This window comes from Chlorocebus sabaeus, chromosome 12 (genome assembly GCF_047675955.1).
Source record: "Chlorocebus sabaeus isolate Y175 chromosome 12, mChlSab1.0.hap1, whole genome shotgun sequence".
In the NCBI taxonomy this organism is placed as follows: Eukaryota; Metazoa; Chordata; class Mammalia; order Primates; family Cercopithecidae; genus Chlorocebus; species Chlorocebus sabaeus.
The window spans coordinates 75282170-75308641 of NC_132915.1; the positions used below are offsets into that span (position 1 = coordinate 75282170).

Genomic DNA, 26472 nt, shown 5'->3' on the forward strand with positions numbered 1-26472 from the left:
GCATTTGTAGTCCCAGCTACTCAGGAGGCTGAGGCGGGAGGATCTCTTGAGCCCAGGAGGTTGCAGTGAGCCGAGATCATGCCACTGCAGTCTAGCCTGGGTGACAGAGTGAGACCCTGTCTCAAAAACAAACAAAAACAAAGAAAATGTGGTGTATACATACAATGGAAGATTATTTTAGCCTTAAAAAAGGAGGAAAGAAACGTCATATGCTTCAACTTGCATGAAAATTGAGGACACTATGCTAAGTCAAATAAGTCAGTCATAAAAGAAAAAGACTGCATAATTCCACTTACATGAAACAAAAAGTAGAAGTGTGGTTGCCAGGAGCTGAAGGAGGGGGAGAAAGGGAGTTGTGGTTCAATGAGCAGGGTTTCAGATTTACAAGATGAAAAAGTTCTAAAAATCTGTTGCACCACAATATGCATATAGTTAATAGTGCTGTACTGTACACTTAAAAATGGTTAAGACAGTCAGTTATATGTTATGCATTTTTTTACCGCAATAAGAAATAGGAAAACAAATTCTGACACATGCTGTAACGTGGATGACCCTTGAGGACATTATGCGAGGTGAAGTAAGCCAGTCACAGAAGGACAAATACTGTATGATTCCACCCTGGAGTAGTCAAATTTATATAGACAGAAAGCAGAATGATAGTTGCCAGGGTGGCAGGGAGAGTGCAATGGGGATATTGTCTGATGCGTGAAGAGTTTTAGTTTTGTGAGATGAAGAGAGTTCTGGAGATGGATGGTGGTGATTCTTGCACAACAGTTTGAATGTACTTAATGTCACTGAACTGTACATGTACAAATGATTACGATAGTAATTTTATGTTGTCTTTATTTTATCATAATTTTTATTAAGTTCATGAAAGAGGAGTCCTGTTTGAGGTAGTAGTAACAGTTTAAGTGCTAATTTTATACCTTATTTTAATATGCAAGGCAATATAACATGTTTCTTACTAGAATGAGAAGATAATATAAATCCTTTTCAAAGAATTTTAAGTTTCCATGACAACATTTGAAGGTACTTTTTAGCACTTACAACCATCCATTCACATGAAATTTTATTACCTCTAGAAATTAAAGGGGAAGAAGCTCTTGGTTCCTATGGTGGTGGTTGTAAGAAATGTATTTAATAGGCAAATAAATTATTTCCTCAAATCTTTGTTTCTTTTAAACAAGAAAAAGAAGATATTTTCTTGGGCACTTGGCAGTGGAATGCCCCTGTCAAGTATTACTACAATAGAGAGTTTGGAAGAAATAGCTGGAAATTAGATTGGTGTTGTGGAGAAGCTGTCATATTACAAAGAGCTTTGAAAGGCAGGCAGACAAATATAAAAATGTGAGTGCTGGCCGGGCGCATGGCTCACACCTATAATCCCAGCACTTTGGGTGGCCGAGGTGGATGGATCACCTGAGGTCAGGAGTTTGAGACCAGCCTGGCCAACATGGTGAAACTTCATCTCTACTAAAAACACAAAAATTAGCCAGGTGTGGTGGCAGGTGCCTGTAATCCCAGCTACTCGGGAGGCTGAGACAGGAGAATTGCTTGAACCTGGGAGGTGAAGGTTGCAGTGAGCTGAGATCATTCCACTGCATTCCAACCTGGGCAACAAGAGCGAAACTTTGTCTCAAAAAAATAAATAAAAATAAAAATAATAATAATAAAAGAACTGTGAATGCTAGTACATGAGTTGGGTGGTAGGGGTACAAATGTGCATTTGTTTTTATGGTTCATAATTCATATAACACAAGTATTATAAATATATAATGCTAGAGAAGAAAACAGTTTAAAAATTGCCTTTAAAGAATTGAAGTTGCCAAATACCATAAGGACTCAGTATCAAACTTCTTGCAGTTGTGTATGAATTTCCTAGGGGCAAGCTCATGCTCTTTTCATCTGGGAATATCCAGGCCCTAATATAGAGGCTCCCATAGTAGATAAGTAGATATCCATAAATGTTTTTTGAAAAAATAATGGGCTGGATTCCCTGTTCTCCTCTATTGCCACTTAATATTATTTCTCATTCTCACAGAAAACTTTATCCTCAATTCTGTTATCTGTGTGAGTTGACACCAGCAGGTAAATTGTTCTCCAATCTAACTAGTATTTCTGTGAAATCAGTTCTTTTTATTCATCTCTAAGTAACTCATTTATCTCCCTTATAATGCTATCCAAGTGATTATTCATATCTCTTCTCTCAAGCCCTCTTGTTTGTCCTCTTTCCTAAACTTATGCCCTACAGAGAAAACTGAAACCATCTGGTGAATGCTGTTATCTGAGTTCTTGGATTTTCAGCAGGGCATGAATTCCATCTTACTTTCACTTTCCCTCTCTTCAGTCTGATGAACAGGCTACTTTCCTCCTTATTACCATTATTTTTGAAAATTCAAATAACGCTACAGTAGTTCTCCCTTATCAGTAGTTTTACTGTTCGATTTCAGTTACCCATGGTCAATTGCAGTCTGAAAATATTTAATGGAAAATTCCAAAAATAAACAATTCATAAGTTTTACATTGTGCACTTTGCTTAGTAGCATGATGAAATCTTGCATGGACCTGCCCCATCCCACCTAGACACGAATCATCCCTTTGTCCAGCATATCCACACTGTGTATGCTACCCACCACTTAGTCTCTTAGTAGCCCTATCGGTTACCAGACCGCAGAGACGTAGTATATAGAGGGTTTGGTACTATCCACAGCTTCGGGCATCCACCGAGGGGTCTTGGAGTGTATTCCCATGGGTCAGAGGGAACTATGTATATTACAGTGGGAGAGAAGAATCTCCCTCCTTCAGCTTTCATCTCAACCCAGCCATACCAAGACAGGTGGTGAAGATACCAATGCATCTTGCAAGACAGGTGGTGAAGGGAAGGGGGAAGACAATGCCTGCTCAGACAGTTCTTCTCCTTTCTCTCTCCCACCTCTAATTCTGACCCAGCATCTCTGGTCCATAGACGACCCTTCACTTCACTCCACTGTCCCCATTGTACGGCATGGGCATCTGAATCGGAATAGAAACACCAGACTTAAGCCCTGGGTTTTGTTTCAACATACCATTTATTGGTAGCTATTGTATGCTATGGACTGCACCAGATGCTTTGCATATTGTTTTGATTTTTGCACTTGCTGTCTAAATTCTAAATGGCAGTTTAGAAATGAGCACAATCTTCCGAGTGAGGTGATACATGCCTGTATTTCCAGCCTACTGAGAGGCCAAGGCAGGAGGATCACTTGAGTTCAGGAGTTCAAGGCCAGCCTGGGCAACATAGCAAGATCCCTGTCTCTAAAAAAATAAATACATAAATACATAAATAAATAGAAATGAACATAACCTGTGAGTAAGTTAGGAGTTGACTATAGGTTCTCAGTGCTAATAGTTCACATGGAATTTTTATTACCTTTTCCATTATTCTTCTCAAACTGTTTTATAATACGTATTTTATCTTCCCTAACACAGTAGTAAAGTCTGGCAGAAATCTTATTTTCCTTTTGTTTGCCTCCCATTTATAGTATGTGGAAAAAGCACTCCCATTTACTAGTGCTTCTTCAATGTACAATATTTTGAAAAAAATTTGAGAGCTTTATAACCTGCCCTGAGACCGTGTTCACATTTTGAGTAGAGCCATGAAGCTTGGTGTTTTCTTAATGATTACTGTTTAGCCATTAAAAACTTTAACAGATTATGTGGTCCATTCAGGTAATGCTAATTGTGAATACTAATAAGTCTTTTTGATTATTGTTATCTGGTTATTAGTTTAGAGTCAGTATCAATAGATGATCAGTATATTACCCTTTTTCTTGCCAGTCAGTATCAATAAAACTTAAACCCCAGAGTAATTATGTTTTCTTTTTGGCACAGTAAAAGATTTGACTTGATATCATTTGTAAATGAATGAAATGATCAACTCTAGCAACTGAATTAATTGCCTCCAAGTCAGAGATCAGCAAGGATGCTTGGTTGTTTAAAAAGAAGGAAAATCCTTATATTTGATACTGCAGTTTAAACTAATTCTTTCATTCAACAAATACTTAGTACCCATTAAGCATGCATCAGAGATACAAAGTACAGTCCCCACATTGAAGGAGTTTGCAGTATAGTTGAGTCAGAATTCTCCTTATCCTCCACAACACCTAGTAGGAGTCTCGTACATAGATGTTCAAAATTAATTCACTTAGCAAATATTTATTATGTATGCCTAGTATGTGCCAACAGTGGTTGACAGATGATGCCACATTCTTACCTGGCTAATTTCTGTAGGTGAATGCTTCTTGGGAATTACAAATATGTCCATACTTTTCATGGGTTACTAGGAATTAAAATTGGAAAATTATCTTCCATTCTCCCAGCATATAAATAGTGTTTCTTAATTAGTGAAAAGGAGGTTAAATTCATTAGACATCACAAGGCAATGGAAATCTTTCGTAGTAAAAACTGTTCTGCATTGAGAGACTTTCTTTTCTATTAGTTGCAAATATTTAAATCATGTTTTAAGGAATATTTTTCCTTAATTTTAATCTATCCTATAAATATCATTGTGGTGGTAAATTAAACAAAATTTTAAAGCAAGAAAAATTAGCCCCCAGCATAGAAACTCTTTGTTTTGTATCTTATTTTCAAATAATGTGATGTTTTAAACTATTGGTTCACAACTTTGAGGAGGCTTTTGCCTCCTCAAAGAAAACTGGCAATGTCTGGAGACATTTTTGGCTGTCACACTGGGTGAGAGCTTAGGAGGAGGCTACTGGAATCTTGTGGATAGAGGCCAGGGATGTTGCTCAACATCTTGCAATGCACAGGACAGCCCCCTACAACCAAGAATTGTCCAGCACAAAATGTCATAATACCAAGATTGAGGAATGTTGTTTTAGATCGTATATTTGTAGCAAATGGTGAAACGCATCCGAACACTGTATATAACATATAATACCAAAACATAAGAGATTAAAAACAGTTATTTCATTTTTTCTCCACTCAGGATACCTGTTTTATTCAACAGAAGGCTTTTAGATGACGTCTATATACCAGGAAATATAGGTTCCAAACATTTCAAAGGCATAAGGTTTGAGTTCTCAAAGAGTTTGCATTGTAAAAATAGAGATGATATACAAACAAAAAGTTACAAAAGAATATGCCCTGTTTTATCATAGAGCTAAGCAGTAAATAGCTTTGTTGGGTGGGTCAGAGAAGGCTTGACAGAAGAGATGAAGTTTGAGTAGTGTGTAGAAATTCTGCTCAGACGTTAACACTCAGGTGCTAGCTGGGAAAGGACAGCGCAAGCAGAGGGAGTGGTGTGTGTGAAAACCTGGAAGCTTGTTAAACAGCAAGCATTCATTGTATGTAGTTTATTATGTTGAGATGAGTCTGGAGTTTTAGGTAGAGACCTGCTTTAGGAGGACTTTGAATCCAGGATATTTGGACTTCATCCTGAGGATAGGGGTGTGATATGACTAATCTGCATTGTACAAAGATCATTCTGATGGTTATACGCAGAATGGAGATGAGAAACACTTTACAGTATTTTAACTGACACAGTAGATCATGAAGGTCTGAGATAACATAGGAAGTTCCAATGCTCAGGATGTGGTATCTCTTGAATGGTATAGGAAAACAGTAGATAAAAAAGATGTCGGATAACTTGTGTGTTTCACAGATGGTGGAACCATTAACCAGGACAGAAAATATAAAGTCAGAAGGTACATGGTGGAACTAATTTTTCTCCAAAGATGTTTTTCTTGAGGTGTCTGTAAATGTATGTTTTTTGGCCCAAGAGTTTATTGAATACTTACCCAATTATGAGTATTAGGAATGGCATTAAAGGAAGCATGGCAGCTTAGGGGCAAAGAATTCCACTTGTAAATATGCCAGTGATTGCATTGAAGGCCTTGGAAGTATTACTTTTTTTTTCATCTGTAATATTTGGAGTGTTCTGATGGAAACGTACCTCTTAGGGGAGTTGATATAACTGATATTGAGCTAAAGAATAATAAATTCAGACTAAATAATTGACTATTATACAGCATTTGAAAAATTATAGTAGTTAAACATTCTGGGGGCCATAGTAACCGTTTGCCATGATAAATGTTTATACACTAAAGTTAGGTTCCTAAGATCACTCATTTTGATAGTCTTTGAATAACATCGGCTGAGTTGCATGGATTGCCTCTGGTGTGCTTTAGATAAGCTTTTGTTCTTAGTTTTCTACTTTTCATTACTCATGTATAATTTTTACCTGCTTTTGCATTAGAAGGAAAACTTTGTCCTACTGGTTAGATCCAAACTTCTTGTGCTAAGTATTTTTTATACGTTCACTGTAAAAAAAAAAAAAAATACTACCTTCAGAATGTTCACTGAAAATGCTTGGCTAATGAACATGTAAAGAAAAACAGTTGTAAAATGTTTGCCATTACTGAATTGTTTTAATGTTCTTCATTGAGGCTTCTCTGTTCATCAACCCTTTGAGCAGGAAGCAGTATAAGGTTTCTTATGATTATTACTACTAACACATTGTAAAGATCTTTTTCCTTTAATCTATTTAGTACAGGATCTATTTAGTACTGGCCTGTGTCCCAGAATACCGTCAGAGATAAGGCTATTATCCTTTCATTGAGTATTATCCTGGGAAAGTATTTATAAAATTGAACTCCATTGCACCTGCTGACCTCCTTTTTTAAATGAAGAAAGGGTGGGGATAGAGATTATGCTAACTGAATTCAGATGAAGCAGTGTATTTGGCAGCACTGACACAAAGTGCTTTAGTTAGGGCCTTTTATTTTGTGCAAATCGATTCCATCTTGGACTCTGAAAGAAATAAGTTGACAATTCAGATCAGGAAGTTGATGATCACATCGGGTGCTCCACACTTACTGGCACAGTTGCTGTTTTCCCTAAGCAATTCTATACTAGGACTCCTAGCTATTTCAGGATTAATCTAAAATGTTTCCTTGCCATTATTACGTTTTCTGCAAAATTACTATAAATGTAATCTAGTGGCATTATATTCAAGTGTGAAAGACAATGCTCTTAGAAGAGTTAAATATTTAATATTCATCCTTAGCTTTTTAAAAAATAGATCATTAAAATGCAAAAGAATAGTCAAGCCCAATTTTTAAAACTTAGTTTCTTATTGAGCTTACTTTAAGCTTAAAAAACTTGAAGAACAGTGCCATGTAACTCATAATTATCGCTTTAAAAATATTTTGCATTGTCAGATTACTCAGGTTATCTTTATATAAAATATATGCTACATGCACTCATATCAGTATGCTATTAAGGCTCACATATTTAATCACTTGGATTTTTTGCTGGTTTGGGGCAGCATTGCTAAATTAAATGTTGGTTTGTGCCTTTCTAAAAATTATTTTGATTGATAGGACAAGATATAAATGAAATAAATTTGTTCCCAATTTTGTTGTCCCATTAAATCAAGCTATATCCTTTTTTCTATATTCCCTTCCAGTTCCTTCTCCTATGCTCACATGCCTTTTCCATAATTAACTCAGTGTTGCAGTCTGCTGTTCACATTATATTTTAAGCTTTTTCTATGGTGGTATAATATAAAAGTTCAGTATCATCATAATACAGATGCAAAGCTATTCTGTTTATTTCATAATAAAGTATTTGATCAAATTAGTAATCTGGTGGGAACAGCAGTTAATAAAATATAAACCGTTTATGTGATGAAATGCAGCAAAATTAGAACTGGAGCCTGGGTCTCCTCACTTAACAATATATTATACAGTGAACCTTCCAGTATTCTAGTTGCTGTATTTTAAAATTAGCGGATCAGGAAAATAAGACTTACGTTGGATTTAGTAGACTTTATCCATCTCAATTTTCTATACTAAGGAAATTAATGTATATACCAGCTTTATAGAGTTATAGTAAATTATATAATACATTAATGTATTATGTAAATTTTACATAGTATACATGTTACGTATATTCGGTATGTGTTGGCCATATAATCAGAAAAATTAATTTTTTTTGCATAACCAATCTACAGTTGAATTTAAGCTGTCTTAAACTCTGAAAACTAGGAATCACTTTTATCAGTTTATCAGTTTTATCAATTTGTTCTGTTTATTTACAGTTAGGAATGTTTCCTGCTTTTTAAATAAGTAATGTATTATCCAAATTTACATGAGTTAAATGCAGTAATTGTAAACATTTAGTAATGGTAGGCGTAGGAAAAACAGGCATAATATGTAATTGAGCACAGGCTTTGTAGTCAAGAGACGTGGTGTTTAATCCCAGCTCTACTCCTACTAGTTCTATGTTCTTAGGCAAGTTATTTACCTTATCTCTTAGCCTCTATTTCCTTCTCTCTAAAGTAGGCTTAATAATACCTGCCTTATAGAGTTATAGTAAATTGTATAATACATAAATGTCATCTTGCAGAGAACCTGACACTCAATAAAGGTAGTTCTAGTACTTACTATTACCTTTAATATTAATTAAAATTTGTACATGAATTACATTAATAGTAATTTTAGAGAAGAATCAATTTTAAATGGTTGAGGACTTATACATCAAATCAGATTTCTATGAATTCTATAATGTTTGGAAAGTTGCATATGTTGAATGATACAAAATTAAAATGGATAGTGAAAGAATTTTTTCTGACTCTTCTGCCAGCTAACATATAATTTTTCTTTGAACAGGTTCAGCACTATGTAGCTACAACCTAAAGCCTTCTGAATACACTACATCTTCAAAATCTTCTGTTCTCTGCCCCAAACTACCAGTTCCAGCGAGGTAAATTTTATTGCAAAGTTGTTAACTTGTGACTGTTGTTTTTGTAGGTAAATTTTAAACAATATATGTTATTCTGAGAAAATAGTCATTTGATACCTGTTGGCCAGGTCCAATACTTTTATAACAAAAATTTTAAAGTAGGAATAGAAATGACATTATATATTTAATATTTAAAAACAACAGATAGGCAGCCAACTTTTCTTGTTCTGAGGTATTTTAAATTTATTTTAGGGGCTTGCTTTTTTTGTTTTTATTTTCATGCCATAATTTTTAAGTGCACAAAACCACTGAATTGCTGTAAAATCTGCAACAAACTTAGAAACCAACTCTCACAATCTCCAAAGAGTTTTTTTAATTGATCCTAGTAATATTTATTGGTATTGTTGTAAATTTACTTTGTGGATTTAGAAGTATGCCAGTGATTATTCCCCATAGTTTCAGGTTATATTTTTTAGGTAACATTCTCTGTATTAGGTTGTTTGCTATATCTTATCCAAGGTCTTATTCAACAAACATTTATTATTAAGTACCTACTGTGTATAATGGATACAAAGATGAAACAAGAAATGTTCTTTGGAAGGATCTCAAAGTAGTTACAAGTAAAGCAATATTTAAAATTATAAATAGATTTTTTGAAAGGAAATGCATTATCAAGCATTGTAAAATATATGCTCAGAATTAGGTATATGTATATGTGTGTATGTATAGTTTTGTATATTCATTTGTGCGCACACACACACACTCTTACACACTTTGGAATGTTGGTCAAATCACAACCTTAGTGTATATTGCCAACTGTGTGTAACATGAGTCAACTTCTCCAGGAAAATGTACTTGAGGCCACTTTAATTGCATCTCAATATATTATAGGAAGCTGTTGTATAAAAAATTTTGACACTCATGTCTGCTTTCTTTTGGATTACTTATGGGTGTAACTTGGGTTTTATTAACTTGAATTTGAAATTTTCTGTTGAAAGTAGAAAAAAGATGTAGCAGTTAAATATATTTTCAGCTCATTAATCTTGTCAAGTTGCTATTGAAAATCAAAATTTAAAGCCTGTAGACATAAAACTAAAGGGACTATTTTAAAAAATAGTAAGAGAGACCTACAAATTATGGCCTTAAACCAACAGCTACGGAGATTACATTCATATAAGTTGAGAATATTGGGGAGGCTGTGGCAGTAAAGAAAAGGGGATCCTTCGAATAGTCTTAGGAGAAAATTTATCCATATAAAAATGAGAAAAGCTTTATACTCTTATCTATCCAACTGGTAAAGTCTGTTTTAAATATATATTTTGAATATAGAATCATGCTTTCAAGATTAAAACATATTATGACAGGATAGCCAGAAAGCCTGGTTATGAGAGAGAGGGCTCTGCTCCTGTGTAATGGGGGCAGAATGTCAGGTGGGGGCAGCTCAGCTCATCCTGCACATCCTTCCCTGCCTCTGACCTCTGATGCCACTTTGTTGAGGACTGCCTGTTCCTGGTTATCTTCGTTTTTTCAGTTTTTGGTACACACATGCATCTTACAATGTCCTAGGGGTATTCACTGGAAGACAAAGAATAGTATTAGGGGAGAAGATTTTAGAGATGGACAGAAATGGCTTCTAACAAGGTCATCATCTAATATCTCACTAATCTAAAATGCAGTGCTGAACCTATACCATCTGAAAACTGCATGCTGTGTTTAAAAATCCTTATGTTTTACTTATTTTAGTACATCACAGTCTAAGTATGTTATCACTTTTGTCTGAACCAAGCCAGCTGGAAAGTAAAAGAGAAGAACATTTGATAGAAAGAAGGCAAATCTTGTAAATACCAGAGCTATATAGTATTAGGTAAACAAACTGAAAGGATCTGAGAATAAGAATAAATTTGTTTTAATAAAAAGACTTGGGGCATCACCCCGTTCCACACATCATTGTATTAGATACCAAGTTTCCAAAGGTGAGTAAGACCTAGTCTCTGTCCTTAAACTCATAGTCTTGTAGGGACTATGTTTTTGGTGACTTTTTTGAATGGCAAAAGACCAGCACCAGGCAAAACTATGAGGCAGGCAAGTACCCCTCAGCATCCTTCACATCTCTTTTGGTGTCCTTCTAGGAGCATCCTACTGGGACGGAAGGACATGAACTTTGAGATAAGTCTGGGGTGAATTCCATATTACTTTCTATTTGTCACCTCTTGCAAACCTCTTAACCTCTCTGTAAACCAAGTTTCTTCATGAGTGAAATGGGAATAGTCATACTCCCCTCAAGAAATTGTAAGAGTTAAACAAGATAATACACATTAAACATCTATTACTGTGCTTGGCACTTGACTTAGGAGGTATTTCTTTGAACTTCTAGAACCTCTTCCTTTGGCCCATCTTTCTTGGGTATCCAGGGGCCTTCTACAGCTAAAAGCAGCACCTGTTTTAGAGAAAAGCAATTGTAAACTAATTTTCAGTGAAGCATTAGTGACACATAATAACCAGATGATTACCATTCCTAAAAGCTTTTGAATTTTAAAAACAAATGCCTAGAAAGAGTTGTATTTTATCCAAATTCATAATTCTCTGTTGGTGAAATGCCAACCACGGTGGCAGTATGGGGAATAGCTAGCCAGTATGCTTACAGTGCTTTTAGAAATAGCTGGAGAAAACAGCAATAGTAGAAACAGATTACATAAATTTGGTTTATTCATCATGTGTTTGGGCACCTCTGGATGACAGAAAGTTTACTAGATGCTGGGGAATTAATGATACAATAATGTATAGATGACAGATTAATAGCCAAAGGCCAGATAAAGTGGCTTATGCCTGTAATCCCAGCACTTTGGGAGGCTGAGGCAGGTGGATTGCTCGAGGTCAGGAGTTCAAGACTAGCCTGGCCAACGTGGCGGAACCCCGTCTCTACCAAAAACACAAAAATTAGCTGGGCATGGTGTTGCATGCCTGTAATCCCAGCTACTCAGAAGGCTGAGACATGAGAATCGCTTGAACCTGGGAGGTGCAATTGTAGTGAGGCAAGATTGTGCCTTTGCACTCCAGCCTGGGCAACAGAGCAAGACCCTGTCTCAAAAAAAAAAAAAAAAGAAAGAAAGAAAGAAATTAATAGCCAAGAAAAAAATGTTATCTGTTCATATTTTCCAATGGAGGATTCAAGGATAAATTAACATTTACAAATCATCTACTACTTGCCAGCTATCCCACAGTATCTCTCATATATATTATCTCATTTAACCTTCACAAAAACCTATCAAGATATTGCCCCCAATTTGTAGGTGAGGAAAAAGAAGATGAGAGAGGTTATCGAAAGCCATACAACTAATTGTTGCAAATTGGAATTTGAATCCAGGATGTTGTAATGTATACCACAGTGAGTGTTCAACAACAACAAAGAGTATAGGAGTGAAAGAAGGCTGGGCACATTGGCTCATGCCTGTAATCCCAACACTTTGGGAGACCAAAGTGGGAGGATCACTTGAGCTTGGAAGTTCAAAACCAGCCTGAGCAACATAGCAAGACCCTCTCTCTCTATAAAACATACATGCATGCATACATACCTACATACATGCATACATACATACATACATAAACAAATAATAAAAATGTTTTTAAAAGGGTGAAAGAAGAGAAAAAAGAAACACCACTCCATGTTCAGACTCATATTTCCTGCCTTTAGTGTACTGTAGAGATATTGGCAGAATACTTTATTGTTATACTTACTTAAATAAAACTTTGGCTAGAAATCATGTGTAATTGTTTCTTTATAACCTGAGGTTCTAAAGTAATTATGTGAGATGCAGACCCCTGCCTTCTTGTGAAGGCAAATGGACAAGTGGTATTAGGCATTGTTAGTCATCATACTTTAGGGAGCTTATTAACTGTGATGATCTGAACTGAAAGGGAAATGGACAGTATGTTTGCCAAGGTAAGATACAATTTTCATATGAGGGACTAATGTAAAAACTTTAAAAGACTCATTATAAGTTCATTTTGTTCTTGACTTCAGCAAGTGAAACAGCATCACTCCCTAATGTGACTACATCGACTTACTAAAGATTCAATATTTGGTGGGCTTTGGAATGTAGAAAAACTTACTGTATATAGAATACTTTAGGCTTGTCCTAAAGTTGAGAAAAAGAATGACAAGTAAGGAAATCTAGTTTGTTTAGATTTCAAACAAGGGAATCTAGTGCTTTTTACTTTAAAGCTAAATATTTCATCTTATTTTTGAATAATGTCCCTATATATTATTTCTTCTTATGTTTGCCTTCTATTTTTATTTTTCATTACCACTAGGAACAGATTTTGACTATCAGCTAGACAATGTAGTTAATCAGCGTGTGCTAATTTTATACCTTTAAATTTAGAGCATCAGGTTGTTTTATTTTATTTTTTATTTTTTTTTAACTGACATAGACTGAATTTTGGTGTAAAGGGCTGCTGTTATTTTACTCCAGTTCTTTGAAGGATACTTATAAAAGTACTCTTTCCAATTGGCCAACTGTTAATAAACAGTGTGTAAAAATGTTTGAAAGGGTAAGTTCAGATCAGATATTACCCAGCATTTCCTCCTAAATAAAAATGAAGGATTTTCAGAGTTTTTGAGAGTTATAGTCATTCTATTTTAAAATCATCTATTCTCATCCTAAATTTGAAAAAAAAAACAAAAAACAAAAAAAAAAAACACTGAACATATTGGGCATCCTTTTCCTATATAATTTTGTGTCATCGATTTATGGGTGCTCTCTTGGATGATGATGATGATCTGAAGAGACTTGCAGAGTACTTACTCCTACTCTTTCAGCTAACCAATGGAGAAAGTAAGAGAGATGGAGTTACAGGCAGGGTGCAAGATTAGAAGAATTGGGGTTTTTATAGTTACCTGGCAGGAAAAAGAAAACAGGAAAGCAGGGCTGAGAAAAATAGTGGGTACTGAAAACAAGAAAAAGACATCAGTATCCTTAAGTGAATATATTTTATGTTCAAGGTTGGAGGCAAGTGAATTAAATAGCCACTAAATCACAGATGATGGGGTAATAAAGAAAGAGGATGGAGTTATAGATAATCATGAAACAGAGAGGATTTTAGTTTTGAAGGATAGAGAACCAGGCTTTAGTTTAAAAATATGGTTAGAAGAGTCCTTAGGCAGAGACATTAACTTGCAGAGATAGCATCTAGACAACATCAGAAAAGAAGTTTCATCGTGGCAAAGTTGTCAGTTTAAAGGTTTCTGTCACAAATCAGCTTCTATTGACTTAGAAATTTACAGTTAATCCTTTTTGAGTCTCATAATATTTTTAACTAAATCTACTTCATTTAAAGGTATTCTATAATTTAATATCTTTTTGCATCATTTGTGAAGCACTTTTTGGTTAAAAAAACAGTGATTTGAATACCTATAATTCAAGCATTTCTTAGAATGCTCTGGCTTCCTGTGCTTTCTGATACAATATCAAACCTTTGGCATTAACTTTCACTAATACCATTTTGGAGGTTTACACAAATACACAGGGATGCAAGAGGCAATTTTTAAAAACAAATATTCATGTCACATTGTTATGTCGTCAATTTTGGATATATTTACTAAAGCAAGACTAAGGCAAAGCTAGATCTTTAAAATTATATTATTTTAATGTTCCACCAAATATGACAGCATGGAAGATGTTACTTATTCTTACCACCAATGGTGCTCGTTTACTACCATTTAAAGGAAACTGATACATAGTGTGCTTATATTCTTACTGGAAAAGAAACATTGTTTTTCAAGGAAGGAAATGAGGATAGTGTTTTGCTTCAGGTCATACAAAGTTGCTTTGCTGAGATTAGAAACCTTGTAGTGCCCAACCATGTAATTTTATCCACTCATTGGACCAAAATACAGTGCAAACCAAGAATGAGAACACATTCGTATTGTTCCAGTCAAAAACGTAGTTGTAGCTGTAACTTAAAGTTCTATGAACATGTTTTCATGGATACCATTTAACAAAAAGTTACAAGAACAATTCTGGAAATGTGGGATACACGTTAGCAATGGCTAAATTTGAACATAAGGCACATATAAGTGTGTCTTTATGCATGGACATACATATGGCTGTCTTAGAATTTGAGTAAATCACAACCAAAGGCATGTTCGTAGTTCTGTGTTTAAAATCTCCCATTGATTAGTGTATACTATCCTCTCAGAAGTTGAGGATAGTGTATACTATCCTCTCAGAAGTAGAACCATGTTGTAACAAACCAGATTAATGTCACAGTTTACACATAACTGTAGTCTTTCACAAGTAAAAGCTTCAGTCCATATAAGCCTAATATAAATGACTAAGTAATTGGTTATTTTACATCTTTTTAGACACAGATAACCTTAGATTAATAGTGACTGATGAAAAGAAAATAGCCCAGAATTATGTGATCCTAACAAGTCCACTATTTCTCACTTTTTAATTATTTTCTGTTCTCATGATTATGTGTAATTTTTTATGCAGAGATATCACATTAGATATACTTTTTCACCTTCTATTATTACATTATAAGCATTTCCATATATTACTACTCATGGTTACTGTTTTAAATAGCTGCCTATTACGCTGTTTGTTGATGTCTCAGCATGACTTTGTTTATATGAGAGGTATTAAGCTTATGCTGTAAACACCTTTATTAATCTGAGATTTTGTATGCTGTTTTGTTAGAGGAAACATTCTATTAATGGTGGCACATTTCAAGTAAAAGCATGTGCTTTTTATTTTCAAATCGCTTATGGCAAAAATTCATTTTCAGTTCAATAAAGTATGTGTTTGTAAGCTTTGTCATCTGCCCCTTGACTGGTAGATGTGCAGGCTAAGGAGTTTTAAGTGTTTGGTTTTGCTTTTGGTAGTTCTGTGTGTGTATGTGTGTGTGTGTGTGTGTGTGTCTTTTCAGAAGGGGAGGGTAATGTCTTCTGTTGGAACATGCACTCCACCCTCTTTGATAAGGCTTGTGGTAAGATTTGCATCACTGCCCATGACAGTCATTCTCATAGCATTAAGCACACAGCTCTTAGCTCCCATAGTGATGCGTGGAGGGTGGAGTGTATTGCAGCCATATTCACCTTTCATTTGTGTGTTTGATGTGGCATTTATATTAAGTAGGAGTAATTTTTTTTCTGATTTTTTTTTCTTGTGTCACCAGTGCACCTATTCCATTCTTCCATCGCTGTGCTCCTGTGAACATTTCCTGCTATGCCAAGTTTGCAGAGGCCCTGATCACCTTTGTCAGTGACAATAGTGTCTTACACAGGCTGATTAGTGGAGTAATGACCAGCAAAGAAATTATATTGGGACTTTGCTTGTTATCACTAGGTAATTGTTTTTCTCATTATTAGCTATTGCATAGTATTGCAGAAGAAGACTGTTTTGTCTTTTAGCCAAAATATGAATACAACTGGGGATACTTGTAAAATGTTTAACTTCCCATAGCCAAAATCATTGTTTCAGATTATATATAGTTAAGAATATGTACATATAAGTATGTATATATATCTGAAACTCATTCCCTTTTTTTCTTTCATGGGAGAAAACTAGTGTTTTCCCAAACATTGGTTACTTAGTCCACAGCTACTTTAATATGATAGCAGGAGGCTTCTTTTAATGAATCAACTACCCTCTGTTTTTAGTTATGATTCCTAAAAGGTATATTTACTTATACAGGAGGCGACATATTCTCTTATATATTCCCATCTAAGAATATAGATTTCTGATAGATTAGTTTTGAAGTATGTAATTTCCTTTTCATTGCTACAGTGCATAGTATCAATGTATTGCTGGAAAAATTAGGAAATCTCCACCTATTAGCCACTGAGTTTTCTAGTCCATAAATAGATAATAAATCAAATAAAAATTTTATTTTCAAGATTAACACTCCCTGTATTATTCTAGAACTATATGTACCTTATCAGAATGTATAGGCCTTCTTAGTTGGGAGAAGTAAACTATGGTAGGAACCAACAGCTATTTCATTATATAAGTAAACTTAGTATTTATGCCTGTTAACAATTATAGCCATTGAGAAGATACAAGCTGTATTTCCGTCTTTCCTGTCATTAGAGAGTATTTTCTTTTTGCTTAGGTAGTACTTGACTCAATTGAAATAATGCTGTCCATATGAAAATCTATTTCTGTGATATTTGAAAGGCTCCCATCTGTTTTTGGTTCCTGTACATTTATTGCAAAAGTGAGTACCTCAATAATGTTACCTAGACACGAATCCCAACTATTTATTTGGCTTTGCAAGTGGCCCAAAGAAACTTGACTCTTAGTCTAGCTTTATATCAAAATTATTTGGTTTTTGAAATAGTTGAATACTTTAACCAAAAATTAAAAATCCAATTAAAAATAGTGCCAATAATGTTAAGCCATCAGAATTCTATTTTTTATTAGAATGATTCTCTTTTGAGGCTTAAGTATGTAATATAAACTTAAAAATCTTTGTTCATTTTTTGTGGAATGGGCCTTTAGATAATTAAGAAATTTATAAATTATTATTTCAGAAATGTAATTCCCATGCAATGGTTAAATCTTTCCTTTCTTCTTTAAGATTTTTACTCAGGATTATAGCACATGGGATTTAGCTTGGGGCAGGTAGAATAATTGGCTGTATAACTCAAACAGCTTTGCTCCTTTTTGAGGAAGGTCTCCTCACCTGGGACCCCCGACCTCAGTTGAGAAATTAGACAGAGGAAGTTCGGCCATAGTAGGCTTCAGGATGTTACTCCACAGGGTCAGACCATCCTTTGGAGTTCTAGAGGAGAAACAGCCAGAAAAGGATAAGATGCCATTTAGCTTCTGGACTGACTGTCAGAGAAGTTAAGTTGGTCCTGAAATACATAGATTACTCAATAAAGGGTAGCGCCTAATTTAACTGATCTCTGTCTATGTGTAGTAATTTTTCTTGTCACCAACATGACATGTCATTCTCTATACTTTGTGTGCTGGCATGTATGTTTGCATGTCTGATGTCTTCCCCGTGGTGAATCCACAACAGTCCTGTGCTGTTTTTGAGTCACCATGTGCATTTGCATGTATTTTTTTCTGTAGTTTATAAACCCACAGTTAGGTGACTTTGGTTTCGAGTGATGCTATTTAAGTGGTACAAGTAGCAAAGTCAAATACAACAGCAGCCAGTTTCCTTCCTTATCTAAATTGTGGTCAATAGCAACAGATTATTTCCCTGGGGAAAAAAGCAACCATCGAAAAGGTTTTCTTTATATTTACCTGTGTTTTCAAATAATATTCTATATGTTCTCTATTTATCTTCCCTGCAGTTCTATCCATGATTTTGATGGTGATAATCAGGTATATATCAAGAGTACTTGTGTGGATCTTAACAATTCTGGTCATACTCGGTTCACTTGGTAAGCTATTTATTTCTTTGTTTTCATGGTACTTAACTACTTTAGTAGAAAATAGAAATATAAAGAAGAAAATAAATTTTATTTTCACATGCTATATCTTCAAGGAAGACTGTTAATTTTTGCCTTAAAATTTCTCATAATTCTATTTGCCCCTCCCCTCATTTCATCACTGTTGGCATTTGAAGTCCAGACTTTTTTTCTATGCATATGTATATGAACATATATAGTTAAATTTTACCAGCTAAATATGAAACCTTTTAGTAATGGAATTTGTTCTCATTACATTTATAATCTTCACTGGTTTGTTTGGTCTTACTGTTCTCATCTGTTCTGTCTTTCCTGAAATTCTTTAGACTACTGTGATTATTAAAGTCAGAAATAAGATAGTATATGTTGAGTTCTCCCCTACCTCCGTTAAATTTAGCATAAACTTTGCTTCCTTTCATCCCCTACTCTCTTCTGCTCCCTCCCACTTTTTGCCCTAGTCTGAGCTTTTGTACTAGGGTTATAATTAAAGTTAAAATATTATTTTCACCTGCTGTATCTTTTTAAAAATCTTGTTTATCTTTGCCTTAAAAAGTTTTATGATTATATTTACATTTACGTTTTCCTGGACTAGTTTTAGTAGGAACTACTTGTCCTTCTTCTATAAAGTAGTACAGAACTGCTAGTAAGAAAAACTAAATCAGTTATTTGGAAATAAATTTGAAGAGGTTTTCCTGAATGTAAAGGAAAATTACCAAAAAAGTAAAATGGTAAGTTAGAAGATGATAGCAGAAGAATAAACCGTGACCTTAGGAGAAAAAAAAAAAATGGAACAGAAACAATAATCAAATACAGAAATAAAAAATTTCAGAATTAAAAAGATTCCCCCAAAAGATCATAGGCAAATTTAATTATGATTCAGAATTAGACGAAACTTTAAAGCTCTAGATATTAATAGTGTTGTGATGATTAAATTAGATCACATCTATAAAGGACATAGCACAGTTCCTAACACAAATTAAAAGTTTAATAATAAATACTGTCTACCATGGCTATTGTGAATAGCTTCCTCCTTGACATCATTATTTCAATTTCATTCTATTTTTTTAACTTCAGCTTTTCTCCTATAATTCATTTCTGTTTCTAGGAAACATATTTTCTTCTTCCATTTTCTGAATATATTAAACATTCTTCCGAACAATTTTCTTGTACCTGCAAGACTTCAAAATGGAAACATTCCCCTTGCTCTGAAATGTTTTTCACCAATTTCTGGTAGTTTTGATTTGTTTCCTCCTCTTCAACAGATGGAAAATTTGTACTTGGTGTTTGCCAACAAATAGGCAATGCAATTTGTCTTTGACCTCATTCACTCTTGAGTGCAGATGTTGATGTACCTCGACTTTACTTCAGTTTTTTATCTCCCAGACATTTATCGTATCAGCCACATGCACACACATCTCTCTACTCTGAATTATCCGTTTTTTTACTGTGACCTACAAGGCCTTACAGTATGGTCTGGTCCCCAGCTACCTCGCTGCCCACATCTCTACCACTTTCTGCATTGTTCATTGCAGTAGCCACAATGGTCTTCTTTCTCTCATACTAAGGATGGTTCTACCTCAGCCTCTTTGAACTTTGCCTAGAATACTCTTTCCTTAGATAGTGTCATAGATTGCTCTCTGTCTTTGATTCCGTTGCTCAGTTATCATCTTACTAATACCAGTGAGGCCTTGCTTACCCATCATATATAAAATTGCAAAGCTTTCCCTACCCAAACACTCTATATCCTTCTTACCAGGAGATCATTTTTTCTTTAGACTTAATATATTGTATTTTTCCTTGTTTTCTTATTTTTCCCCCCCTACTGTTACATAAGTTCCATGAGCAGCAAGAATGAGGACTCAGCCTTGTTTACTGCTCTATCTCTAGCTAGAACAATAGGTGCTGTAGCATTCAAAATGTTTGCTGAATGGGTTGAAGGTAGGTATGTAAGTCAGCTCTCATATGTGGAGGTAGATTTGTCTCCGTCTTCAGTCTCGTTCTTTGAATCTCTCAACCGGTGTTGGAGATTAAAAAATGCTCATCCCTAGCACTCACCACTATCAGAGGTTTCCTCTTTGTTCCTCTCTTTGATGGGAACTGTTCTTTTATTTGCATGTATTCGTTGTACAAATATTTAATCAACTGCATTACTGTGTCAGTGCAAGACACAGAGGTATCTGTGATGAGTACAACAGAGAAGATCCTTGCCCTCTTCAAGCTTCATTGATGTTTTCTGTGATGCTTATTTCCTTCCTTCAGCCTCCTCAGCTTAAATGCTGAGGCTCTTTCTTTGTGATCAGTTCCTCTCAGGGGTGTATGTTTCTACTGGCTCACTCTTAGCTTCATAGTCAATAATAAATAAATTTGAAGGAAACTTATTTGATACACTGAAGGATTTATAAGTGCTTAATGTGGAGGATGATAATAGAGTAATGGACACTTTCTTTATGCTGGCAAAAAGTTATCGCTACGTACTTCCCAGCCAAATGGATTGTCACTGCATTAGTCCCATGATGATCAGTAGGAAGGGTGAAGAAAATTGAGAATTTATGTTACACATTTTCTTATGCTAATTACTGCATTAAAAATTGGGTCTTTTGTCTCCAGGAGGCACAGGTGTACTATGGTGGCTGTATGCAAAGCAAAGAAGGTCTCCCAAAGAAACTATTACTCCCGAGCAGCTTCAGATAGCTGAAGACAATCTTCGGGCCCTCCTCATTTATGCCATTTCAGCTACAGTGTTCACAGTGAGTTTAGGCTTTGGCGTGTCTTTTGGTTTTGTGTTTTATTTGCAGGAGATCATTAATGGAGCAGAAACTCAAATCTGGCTTTTGCATTCCTGACCCTGATCTCCAGTAGATAATATCTCTGTCTCATAGTGTATGAAACACTAAAAAGTCTCCTGAAGGATTCCCTCATGGATGAGTGCTATTTGATGAAACATTTTTTCTACCCTGACTGCTTTTTGAGAGAGGATTTTCACCTAGAATATTTACATTACCATTTGCTTACAAGAACATATTTCTTACTGTCATAAGATAATTACTTTTTAAAAATGATTCCCTTTACTGCAGAAAAATATGTTAAAAAATATATCATTCCATTTACTTGTTCACTAATTATCTTCCCATTTGTCTTTCAAACTTTTCATTTAACAATATGGCGTTATTTCAGAAATATAGGTCTGGTCAGGTACACTGGCTTATGCCTATAATGCTAGCACTTTGGGAGACTGGAGTGGGAGGATCACTTGAGCCCACGAGTTATAGACCAACCTGGGCAAGATAGTGAGACCCTGTCTCCATAAAAAATTAAAATCAGCTGAGCATGGTGGTGTGCACCTGTGGTCCCAGCTACTTGGGAGGCAGAGGTGGGAGGGTCACTTGAGCCATGATTGTCACTGCATTACAGCCTAGGCAACAGAGTGAGAACTTGTCTCCAAAATATATATGTGTATTTGTGTGTGTGTGTGTGTGTGTGTGTGTGAGAGAGAGATTTGCTGCTTAGGTATTAAGCAATAAAATTACCAATTAACATGTGGTTAAATAATTTATATGTATATCTTTGGTTCATCATTATCTTCTCTCTGAAAAAAGAAAAAAAAAATCAGTCTACTTCTAAGAGCAATCCCAAGCTTTTTATTGAGCATCAGAAACAAAAAATAAAGCCACCATAAAACCATTGATGCCAAAAGATATTTGGTAGTTATTGTTATACAGATATTACAACAAAATACGAATGAAATCTCATTTTAGGTACAATTTGCTGTGCCAGCTGCTGGAGATGGGATGTGGGGGTGGGAGGAAGCAAAGGGTGAATCTGACACAGATCCCACTTTTAAGGAGCTGTTGGTCTAATAAGGAAGATAGAAATAAAAACCTCATTTTTGTGGTGTATCTGTTTAAATAAAGAGTCTCATCCTGACTGACAATATGTTTTGATTCATAATGAGTGGCAAAGGGAAAAGGAAAAAAATTCTAGGATGTATTAATAAGTTGATAAATCCTTTATGTTTTGCTTTAAAGGACACTTGGTAACCGTAATATACAATTGGCAATAAATATTGCAAGAGAGATACTTACTGCTAAAATATTATTGAAATTCAAAGAATGCTACCTCCAGGTTTGGGGGTGAAGGGTTATGTTAAAAATTTCCACTATTTTTGGTTTCTGTTTTCACTACTTATAATAACTGAAACCATTCTCTCCATACAGGTGATCTTATTCCTGATAATGTTGGTTATGCGCAAACGTGTTGCTCTTACTATCGCCTTGTTCCACGTAGCTGGCAAGGTCTTCATTCACTTGCCACTGCTAGTCTTCCAACCCTTCTGGACTTTCTTTGCTCTTGTCTTGTTTTGGGCATACTGGATCATGACACTTCTTTTTCTTGGCACTACCGGTAAGAAGATATGCTTCTTTCTCTTAGTGACAAACGTGATTTGCATTCCAGTATTTTAGAACATCAGAGAGAGGTAATTCTTCAGACATTTGTTGGTGACGGTCCAATAGCCATCAGAACTTGTAGTGGTTATGGCTCTTCAACAACCTACTCCATATTCGTCCTTTTTTTTTTTTAGACAGAGTCTTGCTCTGTCACCCAGGCTGGAGTGCAGTGGCGCTCTCGTGGCTCACTGCAACCTCCGCCTCCCAGGTTCAAGTGATTCTTCTGCCTCAGCCTCCTTAGTAGCTAGGACGACAGGCACGTGCCACCATGCCCAGCTAACTTTTGTATTTTTAGTAGAGACGGGGTTTTACCATATTGGCCAGGCTGGTCTCGAACTCCTGACTTCATGATCCACCTACCTCAGCCTCCCAAAGTGTTGGGATTACAGGCGTGAGCCACTGCTCCTGGCCTTTTTTTTTTTTTTTTTTTTTTTTTTTTTTTTTTTTTTTTTTTTTAGACAGAGTGTTTCTCTGTCGCCCAGGCTGGAGTGCAGTGGTGCGATCTCAGCTCACTGCAACCTCTGCCTCACAGGTTTAAAAGGATTTTCCTGCCTTAGCCTCCCGAGCAGCTGGCACTACAGGTATGTACCACCACACCTGGCTAATTTTTGTATCTTTAGTAGAGACAGGGTTTCTCCATGTTGCCCAGGCTGCTCTTGAACTCCTGGTCTCATGTGATCCGTCCACCTCAGCCTCCCAAAGTGCTGGGATTACAAGCGTGAGGTAGCGCGCCCAGCCCATATTCATGATTTTTTAGAACATCCTAGCCATGTAAGTCTAGATCAGGGAAGGCCTGAAATTGCATTCTAATTCTGAAATGATCATGAATTTGAAGTAAGTTCTGGTACTGACTCAGACATTTAGATTCCTTCTAAGATGAACCAATGAATGCAGTGTCACTCAGGAGTTACCTCAAATCCCAGGTATAGCCAAGGATATACTTACTTCCTTGAGATTTTCTAGTTCGGAAATGATCTGACCCTAACTAGAGCTCCAGGTGAGGATATAGTTAATAGTTAGACACTCAGACTTTCTTACAGCCATACCGAATATCAAAGGTTAAACTTAAATGGAACTAATTGTAAAGAGTATCATAAGGATAGTAAACTTGTATGTAACTATGTAACTTATCTGTCCATTCAGCACACACACTTAGCAATTGAATATAATAATAATTTCTGTACTTTGCTAAGAAATCTATAATGATTGGATAAATAATAGGTCTTGAAAAAAACTGAAGTGTTTGAAAATTCATGGTTAAACTAAATAATTGATAATATGGATAGAACAACTTTTAAAAGCTTTATATGATGCCCCTGAGGACATCAAAATGCATAATAGTACAATTCTTAATTTCACAACTTTTCAAGTGATAGTTGTTTTTGTCCCTTTATGAAATAGCACACAGATCAGAAGGTTTGTGGCTTGGGGTAGGGGGGCCCTATTGCCTTCTATTTAATTGCCGTATTTCTGGATTTGTACTTTGTGTGCTTCTTTCCTCCCTTGATATTTTCCTAGGCAGTCCTGTTCAGAATGAGCAAGGCTTTGTGGAGTTCAAAATTTCGGGGCCTCTGCAGTACATGTGGTGGTACCATGTGGTGGGCTTGATTTGGATCAGTGAATTTATTCTGGCGTGTCAGCAGATGACAGTGGCAGGAGCTGTGGTAACATACTATTTTACTAGGTGAGAATTTGTTGTTATTAGAAAACTCAAGTTCATCTAAGGGACGGTGTCCACAGGCTGGAGGGGAAGGGAATCAGACTGGGACTGGTAGGAGTTTCATTTCTTTAACAAAATAATTAGAAATGAATATGATAAGAGTGTTATATATAGTTGATAATGCTGGGAGGTGGTCAAATGAGAGATTGTTGTTTTATTCTTTATACTTTTCTGCAATTGTCTCAAAAAATGTATCGTGATGTTACAAATTGTATTTAGCAGAAGAATAAATCTTACAGTGATGCCATACGTACTTCTGCTTTGTATAAAAGTCCATCAAAGGACAAGTCTTTTTGGTTTGTTTAGACCGGAACAAGTGTGAGTTCCCTTTGCTAACTTTAGAGCCAAATATGAAAGCTTTAGGCCTCATAGTTTTCTATTATAATTATATGCCAAGTCTAAATTGAACATCTTTTTAAATTCTGTTTTCTGATTATGTGGTTAACCCCGTAAGTATTCACTAATAAAAGCTTTCGGAGCACAGTTTTATTTAACTTGAAGTATTAGAGCATCAGAACCCCATGAAACCATAGAGCAATGACATTAATTTTATATAGCATGTGTGTAGCATTTGTAATAGTTATATATCACTTGGCCATTTTGTCATAAGACAAAATAAGAATGATGAGCTGATTTTTTTTTTTTTTTTCACTGCATTGAACCCTAAACCATACCTGTGTTTCCATCCTGATCTAGGCTTTGTTTTAATTGTCTTTGGTCTTTTTTTTAAATAGGGATAAAAGGAATTTGCCATTTACACCTATTTTGGCATCAGTAAATCGCCTTATTCGTTACCACCTTGGTACGGTGGCAAAAGGATCTTTTATTATCACATTAGTCAAAATTCCGCGAATGATCCTTATGTATATTCACAGTCAGCTCAAAGGAAAGGTAAGAGGAAAACGCATTTCTGTACTTTCTGTGGGCACATTCCAGACCTCAGTTCTGCATGTAAGAAAGCACCCAATAATGTTAAATACAAAGTTGTGTTTTCTTCAAAGTCTTTACGAGGCAAAATCTAGCCCTTCTACCCTGTCTCCCACTCATGTACTCCGTATGCTCTGGCAAAATTCATCCAATCACTAGTTACTAAAAGTTTCCTGTGCTGCTCTTCCTCTCTGTTAACTCACATATCTTCCTTTTTAGAACTTCTTCCCTATCCTTGACTGTGGGAATAACATGCATTTCAACATAGTTTAGCTCAAATTCTACCCATTTGTAGAAACTTTTCCTGATTCCTGCCATCTCCCAAACGATGCTGTCTCTTTGTTCTCCACGCTTACAACACTTAGTATCTATACTACATTCTGATTGTAACTTTTTTGTATTTAGTATTTTTTTTCTCCTACTAGATTGTAAGTACCTTGCAGGTGTTATAAACTTCGTTGTATCTTATATGCAATAGAGACTAAATAAATATTGAATTTAATTTATTAAAAATAATTCAGTCATTATGTTTTAAGGAGGAAGTAGACAAGTATGGAGGCTTCGAAGCATAAATTGTGATTTTAAAATTTTTATTTATTTTTCTAATGTTTGAAGTCTTCTATATGACAGTTTGATTCTTTGGTTTTTTGATTATTTCAATTTTTCCCCTATCCAGGAAAATGCTTGTGCACGATGTGTACTGAAATCTTGCATTTGTTGCCTTTGGTGTCTTGAAAAGTGCCTAAATTATTTAAATCAGGTAAAATATTTTAAAAATAAATCTAATATTTACTTTCAAAGATAGGTTCATTGCTCCTAAGCTAAAATAAACTTAATTGAAAGATGTTATGTTTTTCTTGTGGTATTGTACATTGTACCTTGATAAAGTATGTCTATTTCAATCATATTCTTATTTTTTAAATTAATGTATGTGCTTACCAAGGCTCATTATTATTTTAATTTTTTCCAACTATTATTTTAGGTTTAGGGGGTACATGAACAGGTTTGTTACATAGGTTATTATTTTTATTTTAATAAATAGATAAAACATCACTAGGGTTTGTTTTTCAGGGAAAGCATTTATCTCTTATCCCTTAATTCACATTCCTTCATTTTTTAAGTTTTCCCTAAGAATCTGACTACTGTGACTGTTATTATCCTTTCATTTTTTAAAATGTTGTTTGAAAACTTCAGTGTAAAGCTGTTGT

General features: G+C 35.3%; 1 protein-coding gene across 6 annotated transcripts in view; it reads left to right on the forward strand.

The window, feature by feature from the left end:
• SLC44A1 (solute carrier family 44 member 1) overlaps nucleotides 1-26472 on the forward strand; it is a 194405-nt gene that overhangs the window by 96184 nt on the left and 71749 nt on the right. For all 6 annotated transcript variants that reach the window (XM_007968522.3, XM_037983084.2, XM_007968521.3 and 3 more), the window contains exons 5-12: nucleotides 8673-8766; nucleotides 15925-16094; nucleotides 18056-18145; nucleotides 20780-20919; nucleotides 22387-22573; nucleotides 24136-24301; nucleotides 25072-25228; nucleotides 25941-26024. In XM_007968522.3, coding sequence (XP_007966713.1) covers nucleotides 8673-8766; nucleotides 15925-16094; nucleotides 18056-18145; nucleotides 20780-20919; nucleotides 22387-22573; nucleotides 24136-24301; nucleotides 25072-25228; nucleotides 25941-26024 — 1088 coding nt within the window. The remainder of the gene's footprint in view (nucleotides 1-8672; nucleotides 8767-15924; nucleotides 16095-18055; nucleotides 18146-20779; nucleotides 20920-22386; nucleotides 22574-24135; nucleotides 24302-25071; nucleotides 25229-25940; nucleotides 26025-26472) is intronic.